Here is a 25,417-nt window from a genome sequence, read left to right as displayed (position 1 = left end):
ATTGCACCCTTTATGCTTTGGTTTTTGAGTTATAAGCCAAAAACTGCATTTTACCCCATGTTCTATTTTTAGCCATGGCGGCCATCTTGGTTTGTTGGTCGAGTTACCGGACACATTTTTTTTAACTAGATACCCCAATGATGATTATGGCTAAGTTTGGTTAAATTTGGCCCAGTAGTTTCAGAGGAGAAGATTTTTCTAAAAGATTACTAAGATTTACGAAAAATGGTTAAAAATTGACTATTAAGGGCAATAACTCCTAAAGTGGTCAACTGACTATTTTGGTCATGTTGACTTATTTGTACATCTTACTTTGCTGAACATTATTGCTGTTTAAAGTGTATCTCTATCTATAATAATATTCAAGATAATAACAAAAAAACAGCAAAATTTCCTCAAAATTACCAATTCAGGGGCAGCAACCTAACAACCGATTATCCGATTCATCTGAAAATTCCAGGGCAGATAGATCGTGACCTGATCAACAATTTTACTTCCTGTCAGATTTGCTCTTTATGCTTTGGTTTTTGAGTTATAAGCCAAAAACTGCATTTTACCCCATGTTCTATTTTTAGCCATGGCGGCCATCTTGGTTTGTTGGTCGAGTTACCGGACACATTTTTTTTAACTAGATACCCCAATGATGATTATGGCTAAGTTTGGTTAAATTTGGCCCAGTAGTTTCAGAGGAGAAGATTTTTCTAAAAGATTACTAAGATTTACGAAAAATGGTTAAAAATTGACTATTAAGGGCAATAACTCCTAAAGTGGTCAACTGACTATTTTGGTCATGTTGACTTATTTGTACATCTTACTTTGCTGAACATTATTGCTGTTTAAAGTGTATCTCTATCTATAATAATATTCAAGATAATAACAAAAAAACAGCAAAATTTCCTCAAAATTACCAATTCAGGGGCAGCAACCTAACAACCGATTATCCGATTCATCTGAAAATTCCAGGGCAGATAGATCGTGACCTGATCAACAATTTTACTTCCTGTCAGATTTGCTCTTAATGCTTTGGTTTTTGAGTTATAAGCCAAAAACTGCATTTTACCCCATGTTCTATTTTTAGCCATGGCGGCCATCTTGGTTTGTTGGTCGAGTTACTGGACACATTTTTTTAACTAGATACCCCAATGATGATTATGGCTAAGTTTGGTTAAATTTGGCCCAGTAGTTTCAGAGGAGAAGATTTTTCTAAAAGATTACTAAGATTTACGAAAAATGGTTAAAAATTGACTATAAAGGGCAATAACTCCTAAAGTGGTCAACTGACTATTTTGGTCATGTTGACTTATTTGTACATCTTACTTTGCTGAACATTATTGCTGTTTAAAGTGTATCTCTATCTATAATAATATTCAAGATAATAACAAAAAAACAGCAAAATTTCCTCAAAATTACCAATTCAGGGGCAGCAACCTAACAACCGATTATCCGATTCATCTGAAAATTCCAGGGCAGATAGATCGTGACCTGATCAACAATTTTACTTCCTGTCAGATTTGCTCTTAATGCTTTGGTTTTTGAGTTATAAGCCAAAAACTGCATTTTACCTCATGTTCTATTTTTAGCCATGGCGGCCATCTTGGTTTGTTGGTCGAGTTACCGGACACATTTTTTTAACTAGATACCCCAATGATGATTATGGCTAAGTTTGGTTAAATTTGGCCCAGTAGTTTCAGAGGAGAAGATTTTTCTAAAAGATTACTAAGATTTACGAAAAATGGTTAAAAATTGACTATAAAGGGCAATAACTCCTAAAGTGGTCAACTGACCATTTTGGTCATGTTGACTTATTTGTACATCTTACTTTGCTGAACATTATTGCTGTTTAAAGTGTATCTCTATCTATAATAATATTCAAGATAATAACCAAAAACAGCAAAATTTCCTCAAAATTACCAATTCAGGAGCAGCAACCCAACAACGGAATGTCCGATTCATCTGAAAATTTCAGGGCAGATAGATCTTGACCTGATGAACAATATTACACCATGTCAGATTTGCTCTAAATGCTTTGGTTTTTGAGTTATAAGCCAAAAACTGCATTTTACCCCTATGTTCTATTTTAATCCATGGCGGCCATCTTGGTTGGTTGACCGGGTCACCGGACACATTTTTTAAACTAGATACCCCAATGATGATTATGGCCAAGTTTGGTTAAATTTGGCCCAGTAGTTTCAGAGGAGAAGATTTTTGTAAAAGTTAACGACGCCGGACGACGACGGACGCCGGACGCCAAGTGATGAGAAAAGCTTCGGGCCAGGTGAGCTAAAAAGCGATAAGGTATATATATGCAAAATGTTTGATATTCCTGTCTATGACCATCAGCATGGAAATGAAAGTCGATTTTTTTTTCTCGGAAAAATTGAAATTAAAAGGATAAATTGGTTATAACTTATAAGAACCTGCTAGTCAGTCTATTTTTATTATTATTGCCAAGTACTAACCATCCAGCATAAGCAAATAGTCCAGAGTACAAAGCCAGTGACATTTTTCCAACATCTGGATTTGTGTTCTCAAATGTAAAATATTCTGTTTCACCTGTAATATAAAATATTAAAATAAAATAATCATTTCAGCAAGATTTTTCTTAGTATTTTTAATATTTCTCATCTTCCTTTATTTTTAGAATTTTATTACATGTATCCCATAAATTATCTTTTTGTGTCATGCAAAGTCACAGCTTTAATAAACATGTGCATATTTCATGAAAAGTGCACACTTCTTCAGCATTTTTTCTGGTTGAAGGACCTGAAAATCAGTTTCTTAAGAAATTCAATATACCGGGGTATTAATAAGCTTGTAACTAGGACTAACTCTTAATTTAATTTAGGTGTTGCTGGTATTGTTACATTTTCACAAGCCTCATCATTTTGGGGCCATTTATAGCTGACAATGTGGTATGATGACCTTTGCTCATTGTTGAAGGCCAGATAGTGACCTATAGGTGTTAATTTCTGTGTCATTTGGTCTCCTTGGCAATGATACCATATTTTCTTTTTTATATTGACCAATGGGCTGTTGTTTAATCATTAAGACTGAAACTGGTTCCTCACCCACCCCTCTTTCCCCCCTGAATAGTCAAGAGTAAAGGTATTTGATTACATGTACTTTATAATACCCCATTCATAATTTGTCCCATCATTGTAACACATGTGACAAAGAAATGAAAAGGAATATTTTCTTCTGTTATAAATGAACTTTTCTACTTTTGCTTTACTTATATTTCTTATATAGATATTTAATATATTTCTTATATAGATTTTGAGTATCATATAACATATGTTGTGACAACAAACATAAAAAATCAATATTAAAATCATTAAAAAAATCATTCGTAACTCATAAAGTAAAATGAAGAAAAAATTCAACCGTTCAAAATTATGAAGAAATCTTGGTATTACATTCTTTTTCAAACATGACTACATACAGGGGCGAACCACCCATTTTCAAAAGGAGGGGTTCCCAACCTAAGATAAAGAGGGGGTTCCAACCATTATACCCATTCAAATGCATTGATCGTCCAAAAAAAAACCGTGGGGTTCAAACCCATAGACCATTCCACCCTTCAAAACTGCAAGGTTTACAGGAAACAAAATTTGAACTCCTAGGAGGCTGATTTTAACTGTTATTTTAATAAGTTACACAATATATTTTTCTATTTGCAGGAAACTGAGAAAACACACAAACTAAGATTTCTGGGTCAAGCAAGTCGTGTGGAAAAGTAAGTGATATACCCAATCCATAATATATTAACTTACAGACCATTGCATAAAAAAGTTATGGTGAGCTGCAAAATAAAGTGATGTATTTGATCACTTGATCTAACAGTGTAAGTTGCTCCCCAAGGAATCTGAATTTCCCCTGAGAATTCCAACTGGACTGAATGAAACCATGAAATAGTTGAACTTGAGTATTGTATAGAAATTTGGATGACAGATCTTCAATCATTTTTAATTTCAGAAAAAAACTATATGATATCTTTATTTCATTTTTTATGCCCCATTTATGGGCATTATGTTTACTGGTCTGTGTGTCAGTTCGTCTGTCTGTTTGTCCCTTCGTCCGTACGTTTATGTGTTCGTCTCTTCCGCTTCAGGTTAAAGTTTTTGGTTGAGGTAGTTTTGGATAAAGTTGAAGTCCAATCAACTTGAAACTTGGTATACATGTTCCCTATGATATGATCTTTCTAATTTTAAAGTCAAATTAGAGATTTTACCCCATTTCCACAGTCAACTGACCATAGACAATTAGTGCGGATAGGGCATCTGTGTACTATGGACACATTCTTGTTTCCATTTCTTTAAGTTTGAATTTAGGTTACATTCACTTCATTTGAACTTTGGTGAATAGTCTCATTGTCAATCAAACCTGATCTCCTTATTTTGATAAAAATACAAGGAAAACTAATAATTCACTCTTCCGGAAATCAATTCCTTTATAAATAATGGCCATTTCCTTCTCTTTTTTAAATATCAAAGTTTAAAAAACTTGTTCATAACAACTACACTTGTTAATTCACGGAAGCATGGTAAATTTATGCACTTATGACATAAGAATTTACCTAACAACTTTAATAACAATAAACATGTACTGACGTACAATAGTCAGACCTTCAGACCTTAAGACCTTCGGCATAATTTTTATTCAAAGTACAAAAATAACTATCACTATAGTTTTAAAACCACAAATGCCACAGGTATAAATAAAACAACATTCTGAACTCAAAATATTTTTTTAAAATTGCATCTAGTTTATGATCTAAAATTGTAATGGTGTGTTATGATTATATTTTTCAAACCTTTTTTCTTGTATACACAAAAAGAGGAAGAGAATAAAAATCCATTGAAGCAAGAGTAAACTGTGCTACTGATTAATTTTCCATGGTTATAATTTTTATAAGGATTCATGAAAAATGCTGATTAATTTTCCAGAATTCATGAAAAATGCATCATGGATAATTGATTTCATAGTTTTGCAAATGTCTGCCAATTCGACATTTGTTTCAATTCCTGCTTCACTTGTTTCCATGAACAAATCCTCCCCCCCCCCAAAAAAAAAAATGGTTTCCATTGAATCCAGAGGTGGAAACCCCTTTTTTTTGTTGGTCATTAATGCTTTTGAATGGGGACACATGGTTGGATCCCTCTCATTATCCTAGGTTGGAACCCCTTCTTTTAAACATGGCTTGATAAGCTCCTGATGATTTTATATTGTCATTCATACACAACGCTCACACTGAATGACAACACAACTTATGAGGTTCATAATTGTGACTGCCCTTAAATATCCCTTTACAGTCAATGAAGTTTACAAAAACTGACTTGACCTTTGACTCACCTTGACCTATCATAACAAAACCAGTTAAGGTGATGATTATCAGAGCAAGTATCTTAGCAACTGTAAAAACATCTTGTATCCTTGTGGCTGCTCTAACACTGAATACATTAATGAAGGTTAGGATACCTGAAATATACAAAATAATAAATTTACAAAACTCTCCAGTATATATTTCATTTGAATATAATTAAAGTTCAAGGACAGCTTTTAATTAATAGGTGACACATAATTATATGATCTGTTGTTAATATCTTTAAAAAATAAATATAATGGTATTTAAGATTCTAATGCTTTCTGAATGTATTTTTTCAATTTTTTTGGATTCAGAACAACTACACTTGTTAATTCACTATTTTAATGGTAGTAAATTTATGCACTTCTGATGTAAGAATTTGCCTAGCAATTTTTAAGAATAAAAATTTACTGACATACAATAGTCAGATTGTTGGTGCATTTTATTTGTCAAATATTTTTTTCCTGGATTAAGCGGTCTCTTTTATCTATACCCCAACATCTCCTTTCGTCTGAATGCTGTACCAAATTTCTAACTTTTTTTTTTTTAAATAATTAATATAGTAACAAAGAGTGTATAATTAGCGTGACCTGAATCACCGCGTTCCTTGTTTTTAGTTATTTTTTTCTGTTTAGAGATGATACATTGTTTTGTTGTTGGAGTTTGATACACGACTTGACCCCGGATGATTTACCAGCCGTGGTCATGGTCATAACTTATATTTTTAGATTTAATTGTTAATTAATTTTTAATTAATTTAATTTAATAAAAAAAAAATAACCTTACATACCAACTAACAAGTTATAAAGGTTAGTGCCTGGAGTTATTCAAGGTTAGTGCCTGGAGTTATTCAAAGTGTAAGACATTACCAGAGTCCTGCATGAGGCCAATAAATTTTCTGATGCAGACAAAAGGGGCATTTAATATAATTGCTGTAAAGAAATAGATATTTTATGTCCGTCTTTTCATCTTATTTGAAGACAGGTGTAGCAACCTCAATACGGTGGTCGTTGAATACAAAATTGTTGTTTTCGAGCACTAGTCTCAGCAACTGAACCATACAGTCTGTGGATGGATGTTTTTCCTTACGATTGTTCCATACTTGTTCACAAGCGACAACAAGAAATTTTTATATATTACAGATATTTCTCAATACATTAAGATGAAACCCAAAGGGTCCCTTCTGTGATGCAAAACACATTATGTTTCTATTCCTTTCTTTTCAGACTTGCTGAAGTTTATAAACTATAAAAATCTCCCATCTTTGATATGCACAAGTAAAAACTTTGATAATGATATAAAAATAAGAAGATATGGTATGATTGCCAATGAGAAAACTGTCCACCAGAGACCAAATGACATTGAAGTTCACAACTATAGGTCACAATATGGCATTCAGCAATGAGCAAAACCAATAATACATGCTTCAAAATGTTCACAAGACCTGTCAAGTGACTTTCTTTTTCAATTTTACAGATTCCTCATTAAGAAAAGTGCAAAAAATGTCAGCGCTTTGAAATGACATTTACAAAAAATAATTTAAATAATTATAAAATTCCCATTTTTTAATATTGATATTCAAAAATTGTTTACTAAAAACATGCACAGTACTGGAATTTGTAATTAAGTGAAAGCATAGTTAACTATGTCATATTTAAATTTTGTTTACCGGTATATATATATATATATATATCATGTGTTGTAGTTTTATTTTCACATTTGTCATTTTTCTTCTCAAAATATGGTCACATTTGTCAAATAGTGTCTCAAAATATGGTCTAGATTTTATCCAATGTCACCTTCTTCTTTCTTTGAACGAATTTAATATTATAAATGAAAAGTAACTCAAGAGTCAGACAAGACGCAACTTAAATAATGTGACAAAATTAAGAAAAATTTAAAGTCTTAAAAAATAATTTTAGCTGTTTCTGTAGTTCTGTGTAAAAAAAAATCTAAAATAATTAAAAATTAAAAAATTAAAATATTTGTCAATTTTACAAGTTAGTGTCTTTTATAATGTTTATGTTGTGTTTTTTATTATTATTTAGAAGCAGTCCTATTGTTTAGATTTTACACTATCTTATCAATCATTAATCTAATATTCACTTAAAACTCCAAATTGATAGATTAAATTGTATCAAATCATATAACAAGATGGTTCAAATTAAATACCAAACTGGCCATCTAAGGGTGTCCTAAATAAAAAAAAAAAAAACCAGATGACCACGCCACATATTAACATGGTTAAAAGAGATTAAATATCTGAGATAAAATTAAGTGATGCAAGGCAAGCATTTCATCTTCCTTTCCATCGAAACCCTAATAATCCAGTCATATTCTGCTCACAATGGAGGACACTGACCTTAGCATGGCACTGAATTATTGCTGTTAACAGGAGTAAATGTATGTCATCCACTCAAATACATGTATCCATTTACAAGTAATCTTATAATTCTTATAATTATAAAAAGTGTACTTCATTTCGTAATCAGTTTATTTTTGACAGGGATTTCACTAGACTTGCTATATATAATTCCCTTTCTTTTATTTCTCTCTTACTAATTTATATGTTTACTGAAAACTGCCAGTATACTGATTGTTCTTGGACCTCTGTAGCTGTCATTTTCAAGGGAATCTCTTATCATAGCAGTTTAATTGTTAAAGGGGCAAAACTGAAAAAAATAAATAAGGAAGGGACATGTAACAAGGCTATGTTTTTACCAACATGTCAATCACTATCAGTGAGCAAGATAAAATATTAAAAGAAGCAAACAATTATTACAAAAGGCTATATACTAAAACAGAAAGTTTGAATAATGTTAACCTAAACAATGAAATCCCTGATACTGATATTAAAAAAATAAATAATACCATTAGAGAATCTTTGGAGGGTGAAATTACTTATGGTGAATTGACAACTGCTTTGCGAAAAATGAAAAATGAAAAAAAGCCCTGGGTCAGATGGTTTCACAAATGAATTTTTCAAGTTTTTTTGGATAGATATAGGAAAATTTGTATTTCGTTCTATAATTAATGGTTACGAAAAAGGGGAATTATCAATTACTCAAAGACAAGGTATTATAACCTGTATACCAAAGGGAGATAAACCGAGACAATTCATGAAAAACTGGCGCCCAATAAGTTTACTAAATACCACATATAAATTAGCATCAAGCTGCATAGCTGAGCGTATAAAATTAGTTCTACCTCAAATTATTAACAGTGATCAGACTGGCTTTATTCCGGGTAGATTTATAGGGGAGAATACTCGTCTTATTTACGATATATTATTTCATACAGAACTAAATGATTTACCAGGACTGCTCCTTCTCATAGATTTTGAAAAAGCTTTTGATTCTGTATCATGGAATTTCATTGAAGACGTTTTAGACTTTTTCAATTTTGGCCCCTCTATAAAACAATGGGTAAGAACCTTTTACAAAAATATAAGTTCTGCAGTTTCTCAAAATTGTTTTTTATCTGAATTCTTTGAAATTCAAAGAGGTTGTCGACAAGGGGATCCTTTATCACCTTATATATTTCTTTTATGTGCAGAAATACTTGGAATATTAATTAGAAAAAATAAAGATATAAAGGGAATTAAAATAGATGATACTGAATATTTGATCTCTCAATATGCTGATGACACATCAATTATTCTTGACGGTTCACCAGAGTGCCTTGACGCAACTCTCCGCTTATTACATAAATATGCTGAAATGTCTGGTCTCCATATGAACTTAGACAAGACAAAGGTGGTGTGGATAGGAAAGAAAAAATATAGTCAAGACACCATGTGTGTAAAGTGGGGATTGGAATGGGGTTCCAGTAGGTTTACACTATTAGGAATAAACTTTTCTGTCAATTTGCAAGAAATGGAATCTTTGAATTATTATCCTAAAATAAAAGAAATTGAAAATATAATCAATATTTGGTCTAGACAAACACTTACTCCAGTGGGAAAGATAACAATTATCAAGACACTAATTATTTCAAAATTAAATCATCTGTTTTTAACATTACCAACACCATGCAATACTACTCTTAAACAACTTATTCGTACAATCTATTCATTTATTTGGGAAAACAAGCCTGACAAGATTAAAAGAGAAATATTATGTCTGGAACATAAATTTGGGGGGCTGAAAATGTTAGATATTGAAGAATATATAAAAGGGTTAAAATTAACGTGGGTCCGACGGTTGCTAAAAAACAATACAAAACTCAAAAAGCTTATAGAAAGCACAGAAAATATTGATATTGAAAAACTAGTATTTCTAGGCCCACCAAACAAATGTAAAAACCCCTTTTGGAAAGAGATTTTTGAAGCATGGACAGAAATGCTAAATAAACTTAAACCAAAAAATGAAGAAGAATTTTTAACGGATTCACTTTGGAATAATGGAAATATTAAAATAGGTAGCAGATGTGTGTTCTATAAAGACTGGGCTGATAACGGTATTTTATCGATTAATGATCTGGTAGATAATGAGGGTAAATTAATGTCGTTTGAGCAATGCAAAAATATTTATGAAATTAAATCTAACTTTCTAGTTTATAATGGAGTTATATCAGCAATAAAATCATATCAAAATTCTCTTAAACATAATATCTCTATAGAAAATCTTAATAAAGTTCATGGACCAATTCTACCAAATAATATTAGAACATTTTTTTTGTCAAATAAAGGGTCAAAAGATATGTATAATGTTTTCTTAGAAAAAAGTAGTACAAGGCCTAGTTGTGAAGATAAATGGTCTCTAAGATTAAATAAAAATTTTGATTGGAAAAAAGTGCATAATATGTCTTTCTACACCACAAAAAGCTCTAAACTTCATTGGTTCCAGTACAGAATAGTGCACAGAATCATTGGCACAAATGAATTTTTATTTAAAATTAAGATAAAACAATCAGATAAATGTACTTTCTGTAATGAAGCTATTGAAGATATTGAGCACATATTTTGGACATGCCATAAAATTTCAGATTTATGGATTGAACTTGGTGATTGGATTTATAACCAAACACAAATATTGATTCCATTTAATATAGATATTATTTTATTTGGAAATTTAGGTAACAACGGAAATAATATGATAAAAAACTTAATAATACTCCTGACAAAATTCTATATTTACAGAACAAAACTATGTGAAAAAAAGGTAAATTTTACAGGACTTAAAAACTACCTCAAAGAATCTCTGGCATTAGAAAAGAATTTATTTTTTAAAAGAAAACCTTTTCATATGGCCAATATCTGCTGGGACCCCTGGCTTCCAATTTTAGAAGACTAGGTTGATTATCAAAAAATCATGTACCAGAATTATTTTTATGTACATTTCTTTCCTTATCCACATCACCACCTATGTTTAATGATTTGATACTGTTATATGTTGGTTTATATATATATATATATGCTTGATGTTTTAGTCGATGTTTATAACTACATGTATCTACCTCTAAGTTAATGCCTGTACGCAAATATTTGAATAAATAAATCCTGCAAGATACATTATGAATGCTGTAAGTAAAATATATTTTTTTTTATTTTTTATTTTTTTTTTTTTTTTTCCTTTTTCCAAAATTCCAAATTTCTGTGATTTTTATTTATTTATTCTTTATATTTTATTTTTTTTTATCTATTCAGATTTATTGATCATTCTGTATTGATAATGTTTTAGTTGGATATATTATAATTTACAATGATTTATAAATGTATATATTACAGTTAAAAAAACTAACAAATACTAACCAAATTGACTATATTTTGTATATGCTACTAACAGTTAACGAGGCCGGGATAAGGTACCGGTATTTGATGTATCCACTAACAAATGTCAAACTATCAATAAAGTATGATCAAATTTAAAAAAAAAAAAAAAAAAAAAAAAAAAAAAAAAAAAAAAAAAAAAAAAAAACATGTCAATCAATAGCAATTCATTTCTTCACACAGAGAACAGTTGTTTTTTCTCCTCATTTGCATACCTATTCATTAACATGCGAATATATATAAAAACAAACAGATGTCACCTGATTGTATGTAAATAATTTTTTTTTAGTTTGTTGTCATGACTTATTTTTTTACATCTCACAACATACTTTGAACAAATTACACAAATGGCTCTAAACTCGCACAATTTTTGGGAAAGTAAAGTCTAATCGGTTACAAAAATAGTACATGTATATGTGCACATTTATGTGCATTGTATAGTCACCTGAAATAACCTAGATTTTTAATAACGTAGAAAATTTATTTAATTAGAAATTTAATAAAGGTATACTAATGTTGATACTAAAAAGATTTAAAAATGAACGCAAAATGTATACCTTTTTCTGGGTAAGTGCCATGCTTTGAAAAATAAATTCATGTGATATTGACCTGTTTCTATTTCAGGATAAAATAATATATAGGAGGAGTTATATATATTTTTCACTTTCATCAGAGAGAGAAATTTTTAATCAAAATTCAAAGTCGACTAAGAACAGCAACAGATGTTTCAGCAATTTATTTTGTGTTTTTCATAAATTTATTTTTCCCTGTTTAATCATCATTTTAAAATTTACCCTTACTATAAAGCATAGCTTAGCAGGACCAAAACCTGATAAAAACACAATCAGATCATAAGAACTCTTTAATTGGAAGACCTGTCACCTTGGTCGGTTGTGAACTAATTAATCTTTAATATCACACCATAAATTCATGACTTATTTATATAGAGAATTTTTGGACCTGCAAACTTTCACAAATGATTTAAGCGAGAACTACACATTTTTGATCCCTAGTCATCCTTGTGTTCCGACTGTAGTCCTCCTTATGTTCCAAATCTAACACCACAAGTCAAGGCAAAGACATTCATTTGTTCCAAACCAACCTAAATGATCAGTAGTAATTCAGTACATATCTATCTGTCTTCATTTCTTAAATCACTACATTTTACACCATTAGCATGATCAAGGTTAATTTTTTGTCAGTAATTATCTCATTCAAACTTCCACCACAATGAGCAATTTTCCATGGTCAATCTGTCATCTTCTGACAAGAGAAATCCATACCTTGGGAATCCCTGTAGCTCTCTTATTGAGGCCACAACAATTCATTCATGGATTTTCCCACATCACATGTTGACAGGTTCAAAATTGAAATAAAAATAAAAGGAGACAGTGTCCATTTTTATCCATGGGACATATTCATTCACCATCTCTTGTAAATATATGCCAAATTCATCAATTTTTTAATCTACAAAGGGACTTAACTCTAGAATGTAGATATTGATGCTGCACAAATTTGAACTTGATCTGTGTTAGGTGGTTACAAGTATCATGTATAGTGCACAACATAATCATAGACTAACTAACTTCTTTCCATGACATCTTGTACATTTAATACCAAGTTTTTCATACCATACTTGTTGCTTGTTTCATTATTATTGTGAAAGTACTAAATTCCAGTATTTCAATTTATAAGGTTAATGAAGAAAAAATCAATGATAAATGAGTGAAAATACCTAGTTCCATTTATCTGACTTAGTCAATGGAAATAATATAACATTTCATTAAGAACCGAGTTTAAGGTTTTGATTAGCATGAAAATCTCTGACCAAACAAATGAAAGGATTTTGGCTTCAAAACATTGACTAGATTTTCACACAACCACTCTTGAAACTTGCACACTTTTTAAAAAGTCATTAAAACTCAAGAAAAGTAACATGAAAACGTTTAGTAATGGCCTGAACAATCCAAAAACTGTCAAAAAAAGACACTCTATCAAATTTCACAGTTTTTGGTCAAGTTTTTTTGTTCAGCTTCATAAATCACAGATTAGAAAGAATATGTCATGTCAAGACTCTATAAAAGACATCTCTCTTTGTAATAGGTTAAACAGATCAGTACCCTATTTAACACTTCCCTACCCATGCTAGACTTTAAGATGACCTGATAAAAATTTATACCTTATTTCAAATGTTTTTATTCACTTTTTTATGTAAACTTATGAATTCATTTAATTTGATTTGAAAGTACTACATGTATTTGATAAAAGTTGTTTTTCTTATTCATATTTTTATGACTTCATTTTAAATGTGTTATTTGATTAAAATTGGGATTATTTTATTCTTTGAAGCTTAAAAGTTTAATTTGCCAAGACCTAAAAAAAGATTTTTCAGCCACATATATGTTCTTTCCTTTGAAAATGAATGATTCCACAATATATTAATAAATGCTCATTGAAGGCTGTAGGACCTTCAGTTGCTAATGCTAACTTCTATGTCATTTAGTCGCTGTTGAAAAGTTTTTTCATACCACATCGTTTTTATTCTACAAGACTCTAAGTGAATAAAAGTTCCAAAGAGGAAGAGTGCCACCGAAATTAAAAAGCAATGCAGAATATCATTTAGCGACGAAATTTCCAAAATCAAACAACCATCGGCCTTAGCCAATACAAAATTGTCAATATCATCCCAGCCATTTTTTTTTGTTTCAATCAAATTCGGACTGATATAAAGAAAAATTACCATCCACAGCAAAATTTATAAATCTGATAAAATTGAGAGTGGAAATGGAGACTGAACAACCAGGAAAAAGGGCAGAAAACAGCCTTTTTAATTGACAAAGTCCATATTTAGTTGATTATAATTCCAGAGAAATGTGTCAATAAGATGTGCTAAGCTTAACTAACTTTTGACACTTTTAACTCTCCTTTCTGCCACCAAATTATACTTACTTATGCAAATAGCAGCTAAAAATCTGACAGCAATCTTTGGTGGATCACATGTCTCAAATCCTGGTTGTAATACGTAGTAGGCAAATGTCAAGGACACCACTGCTTGGGCTGTAGGTCTAATGATTATAAGATTAACCTGAAAAATACATTTTACATATCATTCCAAAGCACCTTCAAATACAGTCCAAATAATTATGGCAGTTTTGTAACTTTTAAAAAAGCATTTTAAATGTTTTCCTTTGACGCCTTCCTGGCATTTAAATGAAGGATCTATATAAAAAAAAATTACCTTTAGCAGACGTCATTATTATCTGGATTCCTTAATTAAGGTTTTTATTTCTATCTTTATTTTATTTAATAATATGTAGCTCCTACATATCTGAGTATACATGTACCTGGTAATTTGCTTTATAAATAATGATCTAAAACATTTTTTTTCAAAGTAAGTTGATGCATCTCTTCTGACAACTAAATCTAACCTTTTTTTACTAAGAGAACAGACATGTGAATACTGTAGGAAATTAGAATTTTACATTTGAACTACCGGTATATCTTAAAATTCTGAAACATTTAAATTATAAATTATCTCTTTTGAAACAATGTGATTCAGTTTTATAGTTTTCTCTTTCTGATAAAATAGTAAATTAAGATATATATCTACCGTAGCCTATTTGATTAAAATTCAGATGCTCTGTCAAAGCTTTGCTTAAAAGAATCTGAAAAAGCCCTGTTTTACCTTCTTTAAATGTTCCTTTGGTTTTTCTCCAATTAATACACAGCTTTAACAATTTGAAGCCTGAAATTTCATTGGCTAAAAAAATATAATCAGAAGAGAAAATAAGAGAGATTTTATATCCTTGTAGGGCAGAGCTTGAACACATGATCTGGATTTTAATAAAGATTGATGTTAAAAAAAAGTAAGGGGTTCTAAAATATACCTACCCACAGCTGTAAGAAAGCAAGACATGGACCAAAGGCATCAAGGATATAAGCATAGTCTCCCCCTGATCTGGTGATAGTTGTTCCTAACTCGGCATAACACAGTGCACCAATTAACGATAGAAATCCACACATAATCCATATTACTAAAGCTGCTCCAAACTACAATGAAAGAAACATGAGTTAACTCAAAAAAATATTGTACAAATTGCTGTCTTGGCTGTTCTTTATAACGGTAATTTCTTTTTTCATTTTATTTGATATTTTATATATAAATTGTATGTTTTTTATCTATTTTAAAGATGGTGACTTTTTTTCTATTTTAAAAGAACTTTTACTGAAAATATTCATTTCATGTTTGTATTAGTCGTGTACTACAATAATTATTTTAAATACCACTGTTGGTGACAATTTTGCTTCTTTTATTTACTTTTTTTGGCATGCATGCAAAATGATTTATTTGTTTTAATTTGATAAGGAGTAGATCAAACTCTTTAATTTTTCATTTTAGTGGACATATATAATTTTCTTAGACTGAAAGTAGTAATTGCGTTCCAAATTTTTAAGGTGGCATTAAAAAGATTTATGGAAGATAGCCCTTACTGTATTATTTAATTTTTAAATCATCATAATGCATCAGAGTAACACATGATACAACTGGATTATTCAAAGCTTAGTGAAGGCCATTTTTACAAGTTCTGTTCTCAAAATAAACGTAACCAAATTTAATACATATATATATATTCATAACAACATACAGATTATCACATTGACCAAACACCTGCCGACTCTATTGAAACATTGCATCATTGTTTAATTGTTCAGCAATCATGAGTTTCCCATTAACACATTTATCATGTATTTATTACATATTTATTACACAGAAAAATCACTTAATATACTTTTCTTCGAAACAGAAATATACTTCAAAATGTAGGATATTGTTAGAAAAAATAGTTAAATTTGTACTTTTGGTCTAGACATCTATAAATGTCGTATCATGTCAGATTGTTCCGAACATGAAGTTTTGGTGGTTCGTTTTTTATTTGCTTTCTTTGATGTTTGGTGTATATTATAGTTTTTACTGTTTCACTTCAGTTTTGAAACATTTCAATTGCTCAATTGCAAGAGATAGTTCCGCTAATCACATGCAGACACATGTTCGTGCAGTCATTTTGTCATCAGACAAACTAATTAATTATGACAGATGTGTGGTTTTGATGAACAAATAATAAAACTGTCTCTTTAGGTGGACTCATTTCTTCCTTTACTATTTACTACTATTTAAAGGTAAAAATTTCAATTCTCAAATCATAAATATCATGAAATAAAAAAAAAATTATTCAGCATGAAAATCATACATCTTTTCCCCCCCAGAACGTCAAGATAGTTGCTAAATACTGACAAGAAATTAAATGACTGTCAGTCTATGTCTTTGACTGTTAATACTATAATACAGTGTAGGTCTGTACAAATATCTGTTCTCAACAAATTTAGTCTCTTCCCTCAAAAACAATCTTTAAACAGTCAAACCCAGATACCAGTAAGTGGAAATTTCTAAACAAAATAGTTGATGTCCAAATTGGCATCTAAAATAGGAAATTGATCTGTCTGCTTTAACCATCCCTCACAGAATATGCTTTAACCATCCCTCACAGAATATGTCCTTAAAACTAATTGCTGGAACCCATTTCCTTTATCCAGCATTCAAATAATGCATACGGAAAACCAATACAGTTTTAACAGCAAAGAGGATCTAACTGTGGAAATACATGTAAATCTTCTATTTTGAACATCCCTTAATAACTCTGACTATTTTGATGAAAAGATATTTTATTCAATTAATTTTTTAGTAAATTGTGTAATACCATACACAGTCTGGTACTAATTTTTCTTATATTTCACAGCTTAATGAGTTATAAGTTCCCCACCGATCTGATAATTATGAATACCATTACGACCCTCCTCAGTTGATGTTTTTAGATGACAATCACCATGATCCTACATTGATTTTGGATTATGAAATGCTCTATATATGTAGATGACATTTCATTTATGTAAACATTTATTATCTTTTAATTCAATCCAAACGATTTGTTGATTTGGCTGGCATAGGAGCAAAAAATGATAAATGGCCTTACAACATTAACGAAAGTAAACAGTCTGACTTCAAAAGATGAAAAATAATTATTTTAATGAAATGTCCAATTTATCTACAGTGAAATAAGAATTTAACCTGTAAAATAATTATTGTGGATTTATCCATTTGAGAAAGAAATATCTAAAATTCCTATACATGTTGTAAAAATTGTTTTCATTTAAATCAATGAATTTAAAATGCATATATATCATAACTAAGTAACATATTTTGTACAATAAATTTTTTTGTCACATTGTTTGCATAATTGTCCAAGACATCTGGTTCTGTGATCATCAAGTTTGCTTTATGCAATAGTTATACTGGACAAAATGATGTTCAAAGATATGGATCAAGACATATTTCTGTTACAGTAAATAAAGGTTTCTAACATAAAAATCTTTTTTTTCAAATCAAGGTCTTAAAAAAAAGGTGAAAATCTGTATTCAGAAAATAATATTTAATTTTGAAGATGAAAAAATGGAAGGAAATTGGCAGATGATCAAAGTGATCAATTAAATACAATGATAAATTTTTAATCAAATTTAAAATGGTATTTTTCTCTTCAATGGACTGACTTATTACTGGCCATGGTAGAACAGGATTTCTATGATTGTGAGGCTTGTCTTTGGTTCTGAAGCTTGTTCTTGTTTAATCACTGGATGGTGAGTATTATTGGTAAGTACCAATTAATCAAAATTTTTCCCTTTTTTTTGTGTAATTTATTCCAAGGCATCTACTTTTTAAATACATGATCAACATTTTTAAAAGTTTTCTGAGAAAGAAGAGTTCCACAAATGTATTTTTCAAAAGTATGAAAAATCTAAAAAAAAATCAATAAATAACTTATTAAAGACTTAAACACAAAACGTCAATATGAGTGAAATATTACTTGAAAAAACAACAAAATATTTATAAATTCAACTACACAATTGTGGTTTACATTGTTTTCCTTGACATATAGAAAGTTTCCTTTTATGCTTTGTGGTATATCACTTTGTAGATAAAAGATCAATAAATCTTTTATCAGATATTGCATCACCACGTTAAAAATGTGAATTAATTCTAAGCTTCTTATTGCATCATGAACATAATACCCATCAACATGTAGACATTAATTCCATGCACATGTTGGCTGTTGCATCATTGCATCATCAAATCATAAAAGGGGATTTCCTAAATTCCTGAGTTCCCTATAAACCAAGGCATGATTGCATCAGCATTATAATTTCCTGCCCACGACTCAATTATTCCTTGAACTCTTTATTCAAGTACTTCTTGTTTAGAAGTTTTGAATAGTACTTAGTAACAGTATAATGAGTAATATTGATTTAGTACAGATTTTCACACTTGAATTGATATTTTTAAGAATAGCTAAAAGGAAATTGTTTTGAAAAGTGTGTTACGGTAAATGATTATTTAGGTGACTCTTAAAATTACTTTTTAAGCTGAGGTTTAAAAGTTAAAAGGGTCAACACTAATCCATCTACAGTACAAATATACACATATTGATCAGATTATGCCCAAAATATAAAATTCAATAGAATTATTTTAGGGGTTGTATTAATTTTCTGTAGTTCCGTAATTTTCAATACAAGAATTATTCCAGTATGTATTATAATGTTTTGCGTTGTTGTGCAGTGTCACAGATGTGTCCTCCAACATCCGTTGATTTATGATCATAAAAACTATTCTGCGGAACGTATAAATATGATTTTTTTTTTATTAAAATGGAATCTTTTCTCTTGCATATTGTTTTTGATGTATCCTGGATCTGTTTATAAAATTTACAGTGGAAACTTAATCCATGAAATTATTCAAATAAATATATAAAGAGCAATGTTGGGATTGCTAATGAGATAACTATCAAACACAGATACTAAACGGACAAGGTGGTAAACAACTATATAGAACACAGTAAGGCCTTCAACCATGAGCAAACCCCAAAAATGTATAGCCACTTATAAAAGGCCCATTGTTAAAAAGTATGAAACATTAAGAGCGAGAAAACCAAACTGCCTCATTTATGCTAAAAACATAGATAAACAAATATGGCATACAGCAACAATGAACGACAACCACTGAAATTTAGATTCCTGATTTGGGACAGACACATCAAAAACGTCTAGCAGGGTAAAAGCACTAAATCCTGGCCTTTACCTGAGACAGTTATAAAACAGCACAATAACAACATATAGATGTCAGTATTTGTTTTATACTTTGATTATACTAGCAGCGGTAAATTTAATATGCAGGAATTTTGCATATAGAAACCATAACATACATCATAAAGCATAACACCTTTGATGCTCAGGTACAAAAATGTATATAATCATAAAAGATTATGTAACTGATGCTTCAAGATGTCTCAATCCGTGACAATTGCAGACAGGGTTGATGCTAATCCTAATAGTGCACTACGACACAAAACATTACCTTTTCTATAACACCAAATAACAGTTTCACTCATAAATAAACACACTAAAGAATAAATCTGAGAGAAAACACTATCATTTTAGAAAGGAAAATCCAAATCAACTTGACATTTTCATTTAATGAAATAATGACATGAATGAAGAAGGTTTTCATATAAAAAAAAAATATTGTGACAATCAAATACATTGTTTGGTACTAACGCACTAAACGATGTTAAAACCTTTACCAATTTATATTAGGAAATGTCAAGATAATAAAGTAACTTAATTTAAAATAACCTCAAATCATCAGCCAATGAATAGCTAGGGATAGTTATGGACTTCTGTGGGTATACAGAAAGTGTTACCACAGCTGATATAAGAAAGGTATCAATTAAAATAGACTTAAACTGCAGAAAAAATCTTTCTCTGTTTTTTACAATGATCTCAAACTTAAAAATATGGAGAACAAGTATGGAAATTACACAGTGGAACAATGTGATGAATGTTGTTCTTCTTAAAAAAGTGAAGTATCCACTTCTGATTGAGTTCAATCAGGTTCATACATACTGTCACTATTATAAAGGTCAAGGTTAGGTTAAATAATAACCATTAACATCAAAGACTTGCAATGACTGTACTAAGGCTGTGATCAGAAGACACATCAGCAATCAGGGTTTAAATTTAGTTCAGCTTCCCTCTAGCACTTGAAGAAACTTTATTTTTAGCAAAATCTAATAGTTGAAAAGTACATGTATTCTTTCTTTTAAAGAAGCCAAGTATGTAGGTGTGAAGTTCAATCAGGTTCCTTCCTATACTGCTCTATTATAAAGGTCAAGGTTAGGTTAAAAATAATAACCATTTAACATCACACATTTGCAATGGCTGTAGTGAGGTTGTGATCAAAAGGCATATCGTCGCTGGGCTTCTAAAATGTCGTATATGACTTTTTTGGCTAAAAATACTTTTTGACACCAATGGTCTGCGCGGGAGGAAATCTTTGGTATTACAAAAGAATACAGTTAGACCAATCAAAATGTGTGAAATAAGACATATTACAAAATTGCCAATGTCAGTTGTTAGTAAAATTTGTTTCCAAAATGTTGTATAAAAACTTAAAAATCGTTGTAGAATGGCTTTGAGAAAAAAATAATTCTACATTTCTTTATTTCTGTGAAAATAGTTTAAGTTCTTGGATAATCCAGAAATGTCAAAGTTTTTATTTCACTGCTTAGATTTACAAAAATGTTCAAGTTCACATACGACATTTTGGAAGCATGCATTTTGCCAAAAATTTCAAAGCCTGTTTGTGAGATATTTTTTTATTGAAAAATTTGTAATTTACAACATTTTAGAAGCCCAGCGACGATATATAAGAGTATTCATTGCCTTAATTTAATTCAGCTTCCCTCTAGTTGTTGAAGAAAGTTTGTTTTTACGGAAATCAAATAGTTCAAAAGTACATATACATGTATTCTTTCTTCAAAAAGACGAGTATGTATATCTCAAGTTCTATCAGGTTCATTAATACCACCTAACCCTATTATTAAGGTTAAGATAGCCATTATCATCAAAGATTTACTTTTTTACACAGCTGACGTCAAAATACTTAACTAATTTTAGTTTTTACACCATTTTCTCTTTCAAGGACACAATAGCTTCCATAGCTCAGATAATAAACACCTTCAGTCATTTCAATGCCTAATTAATAATATTTCTTCCTTTTTTTTTTTTACTAAATCTCGTAAAAAAGTAGAAATTGATACTTTTAAAAATTATCCCCATGTCATTTCTTTAGTGTGCTCCATTTTAACCTTATAATTTGCTTTCCAGAGTCAAGTGTAATATCGAGACACGTTATAATTAACTTTTTGTTTAGTTATACTTCAAGCTACATTGTAGCTTAAAGTTGTGATATGAACCCTTTCAAAGCATAATAATTATATTTCTGTTATATTAAAGTAGTCTTGTTTTCTATGGATAAAGGACTTAAACCGATGGAATATTTACTGTTTTACACAACCTTGCTCAATGTTAATAGCCATTTGTGAATGTTATCCTTTACGCCACAGGGAACCGACAATTTCACAAACTATGATGTTTAACAAGTTATAAGGTAGTTAGATTAACATTAGTAATGTTAAGCTTAATACCTTCTTCATTTCAAAGAGCATATTTGAATACTAATATTTTTTGTTGTAAAAAAAATACTAGGCCACATAAATCCTTTTTTTTTATCTAATCATTTGTAAGTTTGTACACTTTTATTATACGCTATTCATTTTTGTCCATGAAATTAGAAAAGATATATCTGTATATATGTATTGATTTATTTATTGTGACATTAAGTGTAAAAGTGGACATTTATAAGAAATATATATCCATGTGACTGTCAACACTAATTATTGTCAGACCCTTAACAAGATTAATATTTTCATAGGTAAAATGAGGTTATCCCTTATTAAACAAAGCCTTTTATTTGGTAGAGAAAAGTGAAATGGATTAATGCTATTTCCTGCTTAATTTGATATTATATAATAATTATTAAAAAGGTATTAAGGATTATGTTGAAGTGCTATAACATATGACAATAATATAAAACAACATGTAATTTTGCCACCTGGCACCACAGTAGTTAATCAATATGTGATATATCCTGGTTTTTGTCCTGCATAAAACAATAACATGTATATAGGTAAACAAAAAACAATACTGTTTTATACAAAAAGCACCTGAATGACATATGCTATGATGTATGGAGTTAGATTGGACAGATCCCTTGATACATACAATGTATGTACATGTAAATAGTCCTTTTCATTTTTTTTGTCGTGGAAATACAATTAACAAATTAACACTAAATTACTTGCTGTAGCACTAAATGATTTTGTGATGATCTTTAATGTGCAATATATATGCAGAAAAATGTCCAACAGACAGGAAACAAACAATGAAATATGGTGATAAAGAAAAGAAATATTATTTTGTTTTATAATCAAATAAATAAATAATTTTACTGTGTCAGAAAAATAAAATAGTAAGGGTTGGTATTCATCTTTAAAAAATACACATATTTACAAAACTACATTTTAAAAATTAATTAAAACTATGAATTAAATTAGATTGAAACATATTTTTTCCTTTCAACATTGTTCAAACATATTTTTCAAAGATCTTTTTGCGTTTATGACAATAACAAAAGACCTAAAATCTTTTTCAGTAGTTTGTTTGTTTAATGTTCTGTGTATATAAAAACCACGTGGATTGTGTTTACTTACCGACCCTGCTTCAGCAAGTACACCTTTTGGGGAAACAAAGATCCCAGATCCCACAATTGATCCGACAATAATAGCGACTCCATTGAATAATGTAATTGTTCGTTTTAGTTCAACTTTTCCATTGTCTGATCCTTCTGAACTTGTGTCCAGTGCTTTCTTTTTCATATTGTCCACCGTCATGTCTGTTTGTCAACACACCTTCCGTGCTCGTGTTTTGAAAACTGAGAGACTGTAAACATGGAGTTGCTTCCCCTTTATTTTGTGGTCGAGTTCATCCTGAAAGGGTATACTGCGCCATACTCTTGTTGGAATATACATTAGTTCTAAATGTATATTGATTTTTTAATTAGTTAGAAAGGAAATTGATAATGTCGATACTCATAAGTCAACTAATTGATCAAATATTACGAAGGCCTTCTCGATTTTTAACTGACAGTTCTATCCTGACAACCCTAATTGGAGTAAAAATTCAAAATAATATTGCATCATTCAAGTTTCATTCATTTTTTTCGTGTCTTTTTCTGAGAACAAATCAAGCACATCCTGCGCATCCTGTGTCTGTGTATAAACTTGTCGAATGTTTAAGTTTTCTTTATGATAATCAAGATGTCATGACTTATTGCTTCAGATTAAAATTTTATAACCAAAAAACCAACAAAAAAACAACATTTACGATGTTATGTTTGACAGTTTTGTTTCGGTCTCAAACTAAATCAGTAAATGTAAAAATATTTTCAAATTAATTTATTTTATGGACTCAGTTAGTGTATATTTTTTGTTTTGGCATAGTTATTTATTTCATTATCAAAGGAACATTGTTGTTTTCATCATTTAGTGTAAAAAGAAAACGAAAGACTATGATACAAACGTGACGAAGCATTCAAACTCATGTTTCGAAAATCGGTTAACTGACGATCATACCGTACGCCATCAGTGGCGGATCCAGAATTTTTCATAAGTGGGGGTCCATTGACTGCCTAAGCCCTCTCCGGTCATGCTTCAGTGATTTCCTATATAAGCAACCAAAATTTCCTCAAAAAAGGGGGGGGGCTGGGCCACACCACCCCCCTAAATCCGCCTCTGGCCATAGAAAAAAAAAAGAAAAAAGACCAAAAGACAAACAGTAGCCTATAAAACCCGTCATAAAAAACTTCAGAGTTAGCAACACGAACACATCCAAAACCGGGGCTGCTAGCCTAGTATGTGCTAACCGAGAAGGATGAGCAGACCCTGCTCCACATATGACACCCGTCGTGTTACTCCTATAACATACGTTGATAAGATATATCAAGTGATTAGACCTTACTTCAACTTCAACTTCAACTTTACACTCGTCAACATCCGGCATACTTGAATCTCATAACAAGGACTTCGCTGCCGCGATGTGAGTATAGTATGGTTATATTTGTAAACTGACATAAAAAAAATCATGGTGCCAGTCTTAAATAATTCAATACAAACGCAAGATATGAAAGTAAATTACTAAAATTAAATCAAGTTCAAATTACAATTATGTTTAACCCCTAACCACTGTAACACTATAAAGCATTTTGCAGTGGATATATTTAACGTAAATTGCGGACAGTTTCAGACGGTTGAAATCTCCATCAATTGTATATTATATTTGCCGGGGTGTTATTTGTGAAATTGGACCAAAGCATGCATAGTATCCGACAGACCCACATTCGAACATGCGACAAGAAAATTGATGAAGGTCAGCTAGGAGAATAAAAATAAAAGATAAACCCAACAAACTGAGTGAACAGAGGCGGATTAAGGGGAGCCAGGGGCCCCAGCCCCCCCTTTTTTTCGGAAAAATTTGGTTGATCAAATAGGGAATCACTGAAGCGTGACCAGAGCGGCCCCCTCTTAGGCAGTCATTGGGCCCCACTTTTCAAAATTTCTGGATCCGCCACTGGTGAAGGTCGGCAATAATTATTGGGGGAAACGGACACACATTGACTACAAATGATACAAAATTGTATTCTGTAGTTTGAAACTTTAAATGGTGATTGAAATATTGCAGTTCTTTTTATATCACTGCATATAATAAAAGAGCAGATCACTGATGAATGTTTCGACGATATGCTTACATGAATGAGAAAAGCGGCGTCATGAATGCAAATAAGGCAAATGTAAAATAAAATAAATGAAAAGACATTTAACACTACACAGAAAAACTAGACTGAGCACCAGAAACGCCACCCAAAATCGAGGGCGATATCTGGAGCTGAAGAATGCCCTGAATAGTGTAAACAGATCCGTCTACACTACAGACACCCGTCGTATCGCTCATTGCAAATTAGTATTTGTCGAGAAATCGCAACTGGGCCTTTTAACATCATCAAGGAAAGATGACAGACTGCGATTACGTCACGGTTACAATTATAACATATCACTGGTCATCTGTGACGCAGATATTTCATAAAAGTCAAGGTATCTATGAAATGTTTTAAAAGATTACTTAAACTTAACATTAATCGTTACCCAAAAGTGGTGTTCAATGCAGTCATTATTGTGATCATACAGGTGTAAGGGGAACAACTCTAAGAATTTTAACAGATC

The 25,417-nt window shown here is 30.7% G+C and overlaps 1 protein-coding gene across 2 annotated transcripts in view; it reads right to left on the bottom strand.

Moving 5' to 3' along the window:
* Positions 1–23,110, bottom strand: part of LOC139524111 (large neutral amino acids transporter small subunit 2-like) — a 42,553-nt gene extending 19,443 nt beyond the window's left edge. Inside the window, exons 1-5 of one of the 2 annotated variants that reach the window (XM_071318683.1) lie at positions 22,853–23,110; positions 15,027–15,185; positions 14,085–14,220; positions 5,353–5,478; positions 2,460–2,553 (exon numbers count right to left, since the gene is read on the bottom strand). In XM_071318683.1, coding sequence (XP_071174784.1) covers positions 2,460–2,553; positions 5,353–5,478; positions 14,085–14,220; positions 15,027–15,185; positions 22,853–23,032 — 695 coding nt within the window. In that variant the 5' untranslated portion in view covers positions 23,033–23,110. The remainder of the gene's footprint in view (positions 1–2,459; positions 2,554–5,352; positions 5,479–14,084; positions 14,221–15,026; positions 15,186–22,852) is intronic. The other variant, XM_071318684.1, reaches the window with a different exon arrangement.
* Between the last annotated feature and the right edge of the window lie 2,307 nt (positions 23,111–25,417).

The sequence above is a fragment of the Mytilus edulis genome, chromosome 5 (genome assembly GCF_963676685.1).
Source record: "Mytilus edulis chromosome 5, xbMytEdul2.2, whole genome shotgun sequence".
In the NCBI taxonomy this organism is placed as follows: domain Eukaryota; kingdom Metazoa; phylum Mollusca; class Bivalvia; order Mytilida; family Mytilidae; genus Mytilus; species Mytilus edulis.
This window is presented reverse-complemented; position numbering and strand designations above follow the sequence as displayed.